We start from the raw sequence: 9,193 nt of genomic DNA on the forward strand, positions 1-9,193 counted from the left end.
TCTTTGTCTTTAAAGTTGATTGGCCAATCCCACCGGAGCGCCACAGCTTGCAGATCAGACTGCGAATAGGCTGATTAAACCTCCATTTAGGTACCCATCATTGAAACCAACCAATCAGATTAAAGATAGGGATGGTGAATGATAGATTGATATTGGCTATGGGGGTTGTAGTAAAGCTAGAGACCAGTGACAGCGAGTATGTGTGATGGGGGGGGGGGGGGGGTTAAACTATAGTCTTTTTGCAGTATGTTACACTTAAATGTGTTGCTGAAACAAAGTTTTCAAAAGCAGGTCAAACAAGAAGTCTTTGGTTTTTGTTTTTTTTTCATCTTTGGATACTATAAATATCAATATAGTACAGGTTTAAGGGCAAAACGTTGCTTCAAGTTCTTTTTAAGTTTCTCTTTGTTTCTCTTCAGTTTTAAAGCTTTTCCACCGAGTCAGTCCAGGAGTTGGTCACATCAGTCCGTCTTCAGGCTTTGGTGCAGGAATTGGGGGGGTGACCGGAGCCGTCGTCCACCCACTTGTCTAGGCTCCGGCGGCGTGCGTTCATGAAGAAGTTGCTGACCGTGGTCAGCTCGAGGCCGAGCTGCTGCGCGATGGTGATCTGCAGCTCTTTGGACGGACGCTTGTTCTCCTTGAAGATGGCGTGCAGCGTCCGCCGCTGCACATCTGTGAACACCAGCCGGGGCTTCTTGGACACGCTCCCCCGCTCGCCTCTGCCGTGGTCCTGTTCCTTGCGCTTGCATGCTGCAGAGGATTTGGGCAAAGAGAAGGAGAGAGTGTTTGTGAGAGAGGGAAGAATCTGCTGAATGTGAAAATCATTTTTCCATCAGTCCTTGAGCTTGGATTAAAATAACTCCAGAATAAATCCATGGACTAACTCATTAAGTTCCTCTGAGGTTCTCCCCCATACCCGCTTAACGTATCTGTTATCATCATTTAAATGGTTACTTAACGCCAATAACAATATCAGATACATTCTAATCCATTTTTGAACCCTCCAAACTGAAACTGTTTGTTTTGGTGCATGAATGGGTCCAAAAGAAGTCAACAATCCAATAGTTATAGATTCGAGATTATACTAGACCACAAAAATATCGACCTTACCAAAAAATGGTTTTAAAATGTTGTTCAAATCAAGAGCCAAATTGGAAAGATGTAAAGTTGTATCTGTACATATCTTAGCAACAGCTGATTAGACTAAACCCAAAAATGCACCCATTTATGTGACCTAATGTTGCAGCCTGTGGTCAAAGTCATATTTAATATGGACTCAAGTGCTTTTTTGTCCCTCACTCTTTAAGAGTCTGTCTGTCAAATATGAATTGGGAAAGAAAGCTGCAGGTTGGTAGTGGTGCATTTAAACAAGTCACTCCTTCATTGGGCAAAACGATGAAACCTTTATGGGAAATAATAGCCAGAAAAAGCTCCCCTGCATTTGTCAAAGAACCCCATTGACCTCTGCTGCTGTTCAGTAGGGGTAAAGACAGACACCCATCAACTGGGGCACAGTGTGCTGCAATATTTTACAGCCAACAACTAACACTAATCTAATAACATCCTCTGATATTGGAAATGTCAACTCGGTTATCCGCCAGACAGCAAACCCGTTCTTTTCTCTTTTAAAGCCGCAATACAACAATCCAAATGGGTTGATCGGTGAGCAGAGACCAGGAGGGGGCAGCCGTGGGCTGCTGGAGCGAGGCCCGATATTGGCTCACTGGGGAAATTAATGAACGGCATTTTCTAACCGCGAACCAGTTCTCACCAACCGGGCTGTTGATTCTGCAATATGCACATAAAAACAATGTATTATAGAAATCCTCAGAACACAAAACGAAACAAGTTAAATGAACCAATGCAGGAATTACAAAAAAAAATCCTGGATTAAAAAAATGCCTAAATAATTATTTTCGATGAAAAATCGAAAAATGCTTCATTGCGTATAAATTTAGTTCCGATGAATCGCATGTGTCACTTTCATAATGACGTCTAACAAAGAAGCACTAAACAGTCCGCTGTATTAGAGAGGCACATACGAACATCTGTATTAAATCAGTCTAATTGGAGCTGATCCGACCTCGTGACCTCCTTTTAACACGCTCCGTGTGGTAAAATACAGTGCAGCGACCTGCCCGCATGAGACCATAAACTGGAGTATAATTGTAAATTGCAGCAGCCCGGTGTCTCCAGCGCTGCTAAATATTAACAGAGAGCCGCAGCTCCTCGTGTAAGAGCCGCAATAAATCAGCCGCAGCGAAGGACACTCAGACAGCAGGAGCCCCCACAGAGCGGCCCGGCCCCGGCACCGGAGGCCCGGGCAGAGAGGCAACTTTCCCAGGGCCAGGGGGACATAACAGAGGCTTCGTTATCACGCTAATCACCAACACACACACACACACACACACACACACACACACACACACACACACACACACACACACACACACACACACACACACACACACACACACACACAGACGCACGCACACGCACACACATGCACAAGCAAACACACGCACTGCCGCGGCTCCCAGGTAATCATTACAAATGCACAGATAACTCCACACACTGACACTGGGCCTGCAGACATGGGGTGACGGTGATATTCCTGCACGAGAGCCACAAGCAGCCTCTCGGGGATTTGAGTGAGAATGTGTTGGCGTATATTTTATTTATCTGGTAAATAGGTAATATTAGAATAATAATAATTAATAATATTCAACATTTTTAAAAAAAAGCACCAGCAAGAATGAAAGAATGCACCAACGTTGCGGCCACTTTCAAAACAATCTACTGACTGAATTGATCGCTCCTTTCTGAATGAATGGATTCTGTCCAGCGTCGAATCACACCTGCCCACTTCCACACCGTTTCCATCGCATGCGCTTCTGTTCTGTTATATTCATTCCAAGCAGATTCAGATGGGTAATTGAATACGTGGGAAAGGGAGAAAAGGCCCAAGATTAATTTTAGAAGGCTCAAATCAATAAATATATAACATCTACTTCAGCAAACGAGCCCATATTCGCAAAGAACGGATCAATAATATGGCGCTCAGCCTATTCCCTCCAAATTAATTTAGTTTTTAACTCTAAAGAATTTCTCATCTCTCAACCTTTTTTTGGTTGGCGTTATCCAAGAAAAATCTATGCTTTTATAGTTATAGTTTGCAAGAGAAGCTTTGTCATACCTATTCATGATTTTGTTTTATTATTAAAAGAAAAAACGAATGAACAAAACTAAAGTATTTTTGCCAGCATAGTATGAATCTCTCTTCCCTCAAAAAAAATCCCAACCATCATCAGTACGAATCAAAAGGCCACGGATCATTTTAGTCTGATCACACAGATGATCAGGGACGAATCAGTTACGAAACAGCCTTTAAAAACGAATTTGCCAAAGTTAGTGATCCAATCTCATCTTCCAACAACACAAAAACACACACACACATACAGAGCAGCAGCAGATGGGACAACTGAAAAGTAATCAATTGCGATTACACGCACGTGCACGCGCAGGACCATGCACGTACACCCACACATGAACGCAAAACCACGCACTTTCCATGTGGACGCAGCCTCACTTTTTTTCCGAAAGCCAAAAAGCACATTTGTAGGTCATTGATTGTGTCTATAAACGTAAAAAAAGAGAGAAAATCCATCGGGTGTGGGAACGCGCACGTGCAATTTAGGCCTCAGTGCGCGCCCTAATTGACTCGTGTGTATACCTCAGGGAAAAATGAAGAGGCCTATCAGTTAATTAGCGAAACCTCCGTCAACTTAGTTTACGACGAAAACATTAACGCACTCTCTCTCTCTCTTCTATTCTGGAATGACGGCCTGTAACATTAACAAAGTGAAATGCGAAGCCCATTTCACCGACTAAATAATGCATCACTCCAGCTTTTAAATAGTTCATCACACACCCTCCAGTGCGCGCACGCGTTTCCCTCTCTCTGTTTACACCAAGGGCATCACCAAAAAGTCTGATCGGTTGCATTTACACCAAAATAAACACATTCCTAACGATTTCTGGGGCGAAGGATCTTCTTACGCACACAGTCCAGCGGTCGATACTTGGAGGTAAAATGACATGAGCCCTTGTTTCACACAACCCCCAAAATCAGTGTAGAGACCGAAAAGCGATGCGTATTGATATCAGGCCACTCATGTCGTTGCACGAGCATCCGTCCGACGAATAACTTTTCAACTTCAGCTTCTTCACATGTTGTTAAACGCACTAATGTCGGAATCGACCATCCGACACGACGCTCCAAAATCACGGCCGTCAGATCTAAAACCCAGTAGGCATGTCCTGTTCATGGTACCCTGATTCCATTTTGCATTACACTGCTGGAACTCGTTCTCATGCTATGCATTACAGAATCCCCCCGCCACCATTTGCCCCATAGGGTAGTATTTACAAGTGAACATCAATGTCTGAGCGTCACAAGATGAAAACAAAAAGGGGGCTTTACCGAGGCTTCGCTCACCTGCGAGCCTGAGCGCACTCATGCGTTGGAACTCAGGCTCCTGCAACCACTTCCACATGCGGCGGAACGTCTCTCTACCGGACTTGAGTTTGGACCAGGGTTTGGGGTTCCTCAGCAGGTCGGACAGGGTCCCCTGGGACCTGCACAGGACCCGCTGGGCAAAGATGGCCTGAGGGATGCTGTAGCGCTTCAGCTCCGTGGTGATCCTCTGCGCCACCTCTTTTGTATTCACCTCCTCCATCTGGCCCCCAGAAACACCACCCCCGCCACCGCCGCCGCCCCCTTGCTGTCCGGGACCGGAGGCCTGCTCTCGGCTGTTCACCAGCCCCTGGCCGTGCCCCTGCGCGCCGACGTGGGCGTGTGGGTGGTGGTGGAGGCCGTTGATTTGAACCATGCCCCCCGAGGAGCTCATGTGCTGCTCCGTGTGTCTGCCGAGCATGGCCGGGTGGTGGGCCTCAAACCCACTGGGGGTGAGCATCTTCTCACCGGGCATGGCGGCACCGGGATGGGCGTAGGGAGGGATACCGGCCTGGGACGTGTGTATGCTGGCCAGGCCGGAGCCGGACAACGGAGAGAGGCTCTGGCCCATGCAGGGATCTTTGTGATGATATGCGGGATACAGACTGTTCATAGGCGCCAGACTCCGGTCCTCTCGCATCAGCGTGAAACTTCCGCTGACATTTCCGGGAATCCTCTGGTGGGGGTGATGGTGAGGATGGTGAGGATGGTGGTGGTGGTGGTGGTGGTGATGGGGAGAAAACTTGTCGGACACGGTGGAGATGGGGGGCAAGGGCTGCAGGGGGGTCAGGGTCGTGTAAGTGCTGCTCGCACTCATGCCGGGGGGGGCTTCACACATGCTGATGGCTGGATGCATGTGTCCGTGGTGACCGGGGTGATAGTCTCCGCCATCCAGCAGGGTGGCCATGCCCATGGCGCGGTGGCTCAGGCCCCGGGGGTTCGGACGAGCGTGCGGACTGTGGCCACTCATCAGCTCTCCGTGACCGGCCACGGACTCATGGCTCACTCCGTGCAGGTCGCCAATATCCATCGACAGTTGTGCGTTCATGATCCGGGCAGCGCTGTGGACAAACCATCTATCTGGTCTACCGCAGTAAGGTGATGTCCAGAAGTCCTCGCGTCCGGTAAAGTTCAATTTTTATTAAGTTGCTTTTTTTTCTTCTTCCTCCCGTAGGAACCCCCTTTGCATTTGCCTCTTCTCTGTCCTTCCAGTCACACATATATTCTCCTACCTCTGTCGCTGCTTTGCAGAAAGGAAACTCCTTTCCCGAATTCCGTTTTCTTGTCGCTGTTTTTGTTGTTTTGTTATTATTATTATTTTATTTTTTCTTCTTCCTGATTTACCTTTATAATTCAAGCCCCCCCACCGCCAACCAGCTGTCCTCGCGCTCCTGTCGGGTGCCGCGCCATCTCTTTAGTTGTGTGTCTCCAGCCCCTTTTCCACCGCAGCACAGATCACTGTCCACACATGCGCATTGGGAACATCCCACCTCCTCCCATACTCTCTCTCTCTCTCTCTCCCTCTTTTTCTCTCTCAAACACGCGCACCCGCACACAAACACACAAAGACCGCCCCGTAGCTCTGACGTCAGCTACCTTATTAAGGAAGGGAGGTATCTAACCACCTGCTTAAAGCTATTTTCCCCCATGACCGATGTCCGGCCATTTTCGAAAAATGTAAAAAAATCCAAATAGACGAATCTCTGACCAAAACCTTTCAGAATCCACCTATAGAAAGGAACTGGATGCAGCACCTTGCGTTCAAATGCCATTTAGAATACGTGCCATTCAGTATGACTGTAATGAGGCGTTATCTTTAGTCCTCCTTAAATTATCAAGTGCAAATGAAGAGAACTTCCGGGTTCATTTGGAGTTGATTTTTAACTAGTGAGGTCTGGGATTAAAAAAACTCCAAACCTCCAAGGAAAACACACTCCATTATTCTTAAGAAGACCGAGAATTGGGCTTCAAAATTGACAACGAAGCATACTCACTTAATTGCCAGCTTAAAGGGCTACTAATAAGGTTGTATTCATGAACGCCACATTGATCAATGTTTTTTATTATCAGGCTACTCATTCAGTTGCACCACCCCGCCCCCACACCCACTGCCAAATATGTGGCCGTTTAACCAAACGAAGAAGACAGTGGTACCTTCTCTTTTGATAGAAAAAGATGAGCAGATGTGTCTTTTGTTCAACCATTAGGCTTAACGAACCAAGCCCAGCAGTGTGTGTGTGTGTGTATACTCGTGTGTTTGTCCTATTTGGAGTTAGAAACGAGCTTATTCAATCCCTTTATTTCAGAAAAAAATACGTTAAAACATTTCCCTACACAAAGGGATATTACAAATCAAATTATTCAAAGAAGAGAGCATGTATTTCTTCACAGGAAGGTCCAAATTGTTCAAAGGCACACACTCGCAGACACACGCGAACAGATTCTCCACAAAACCCAAGAGCGAGGAGGAAATGACATGTTAACGCATAATTGTTATCCCACTGTGCGTTTTGTGCATAATGCGGCACGAGGGTCCCACTCCCCAAACCTGCAGCCCGCCCATGCCTCCATGTCAGGGGCCGTTTAGCCTAATAGAGCGGTAGCGCAGGGCGTCCTCAGCCGGCCGAGGTGACAGCTTGCAGCGGTCAGTGTCCTGCTGGACCCCCCGCTGAATGAGGGACATGTCAAAGGTGACGCATCAAGACTCCCAAAGCCAACATCTGCGGGGGACAGATTAACCTTTCAGACTTTTCCCTGCGCAGGACCTGCTAGGGGCCCCGCATCTGTCAGGGTGCCCACAATAGACCCAGCGCTCGGTTGAACGAGTTAAATAAAAGAGAAGAAGAAAAAAAAGAAGAGAAGAAGTTAAACTGTCTCTGATGTGAAGTCAATGTTAACGGCGTGTGTGTGACGTGTGTCCAGACAAAAGAACACTAATTCCTCGAAGTGTGGCTGTCCAACCGTGCAGTCCTGTGGACATAATAGACTTTACAGAGGCAGGCAAACAGGGCTGACCGCCGGGAACACGTACACACGGAGTTACATATTTATTTCAATTAAGGCATATCGTGCACCCTATCATGTAAACAATGTATAAAAAGTTCCCTTGAATTTGAATGCAAATGATTAAAATCTGTAAAATAGATATCGTGTCACAGTTACACTTTATTCAAGACGTTTGGATCAAACTATTTCAATTAAACTCTCATTCTTGCGATGCGCGTGTTTTTTTAAAATTAATTTGAACATCCAATTTATTCTGTTTTGATTCCGTTGCAAGATGAAGAAAGACAGAGGCATATGAAAGGCCAAGGTTTGGCCTTACATGGCAGCAAACCTCATCTACACATTCTCATACGGATCGATATGCTCCTGCCATGTCTGCACGGCCGGAGCTGTGTGTTTGTGCGTGTCGGCTCTCTGTGGCCATCGTGCCGAGCTACGGGCAAGGGCCCTATATATGAGCCGGTGACATTTGCTTTGCAGAGAATACAAGGGACACGATATTTTTTGAAGCGCCTTCTATCAGCGGATTCAGTTCAATTGATACAAATGAAAACGGTGTCACACATCCAACGATTGGTGCCACACCACGTGCGTATTTTTTCTCGCATATGCAGATGAGTTGTGAAAACACATGATTTCGTTGTTTTTATGTATTGAAGCTGTATGTGAACGTCTTGTGCCACAGAACAGGGGGATGCCAGGAGCACCAGAAGGCACCGTGTCAATCACTGACAGGGATCACACTGATTATTAATCAGTGATATCGTCCCTTCGAAGCTCATGGCTGAATATCCGAGCGGGAACAACAAAATGTCTCGCGGAGAGGACCGTGGATCAATATTTCGCCAGCTCTGCAGTGACACAGCGTTGCAAGCCTTATAGATGTTCAAAATGACAATGACAGCTTGTTTAGGGATAAGCCACTGCTAAAAGGCATCTGGTGAAACAACCTTTTTATAAATGAGGCTGCTTGAGTTTTGGCCTGTACGGTCATTAATGACGAAAGAACATTGTGATTTAAGGGCGCATTGCATGTTACAAACTGAATTAGCCTTTTGATAAATACATCACATTGTTATCTTGTTTTACCCTGTTCTACCCTCTAAGTCATTTATTGATTCATCATTTATTTCTCGTGATCCATAAATATTGTTGCTCTAAAAATCTAGTTTAATGATTTTGCTCCATAAAATCCTCCCCAAAATCCAGATTGTTAGTGCAAATTACAAGTCATCTCAAATTGTAAAATATCTGAGCAGAAATTAAATTATGCCATACGCTCTTCTCTAAAAAAAAAAAAATGCGTTGCAATATTTTTGCCCGGCTTTTGCAGAATTTTTGAAGTATAGGCCGTGAAAACACACCGCTGCGCCAATCAATACTGAATGAAATTATAATTCCTGGAGGAACACAGGCTAAGGCCTTTGATTTGTAAGAATAAACATATCTTAAAATATGGGCTTTTATACATACATTGCTTGTGGCATTTTAGGCGGCTACACATGTGTTATAAATATTGTTTTTAAAGGCGATTATTTAAATCAGCCACCGAGTTGTGTCTAAAATAAATACTTGAATTAAAATAGTATTAACGCTGTACAGATGGAGTAGTTTAGACGTGTTTGACTTAGAGCTAAATAAGCAAAATTAAAAACGATTTTCTTGTCCTCC

At 45.7% G+C, this 9,193-nt stretch overlaps 1 protein-coding gene across 2 annotated transcripts; it reads right to left on the minus strand.

Moving 5' to 3' along the window:
- Window positions 1–216: 216 nt before the first annotated feature.
- onecut1 (one cut homeobox 1) lies at window positions 217–6,554 on the minus strand. Of its 2 annotated transcripts, none has more exons than XM_037454236.2 (2): window positions 4,499–6,554; window positions 217–750 (listed from the first exon to the last, which is right to left on the minus strand). In XM_037454236.2, exons 1-2 carry the CDS (start codon window positions 5,562–5,564, stop codon window positions 473–475), a joined length of 1,344 nt encoding a protein of 447 aa, XP_037310133.2. In that variant the 5' UTR covers window positions 5,565–6,554; the 3' UTR covers window positions 217–472. The 2 variants fall into 2 exon arrangements, with proteins under 2 accessions (XP_037310133.2, XP_037310125.2); XM_037454228.2 differs by having other exon boundaries at window positions 4,484–6,554.
- Window positions 6,555–9,193: the final 2,639 nt, after the last annotated feature.

This window comes from Pungitius pungitius, chromosome 4, assembly GCF_949316345.1.
Source record: "Pungitius pungitius chromosome 4, fPunPun2.1, whole genome shotgun sequence".
NCBI classification, from domain to species: domain Eukaryota; kingdom Metazoa; phylum Chordata; class Actinopteri; order Perciformes; family Gasterosteidae; genus Pungitius; species Pungitius pungitius.

Excerpts from the sequence above, each read along its gene's own strand:
- onecut1 (XM_037454228.2), bottom strand. The coding sequence starts at position 5,564 with ATGAACGCACAACTGTCGATGGATATTGGCGACCTGCACGGAGTGAGC. Across the intron at positions 751-4,483 it reads CGCAGGTGAGCGAAGCCTCG|CATGCAAGCGCAAGGAACAG; the intron begins GTAAAGCCCCCT and ends AATCCTCTGCAG.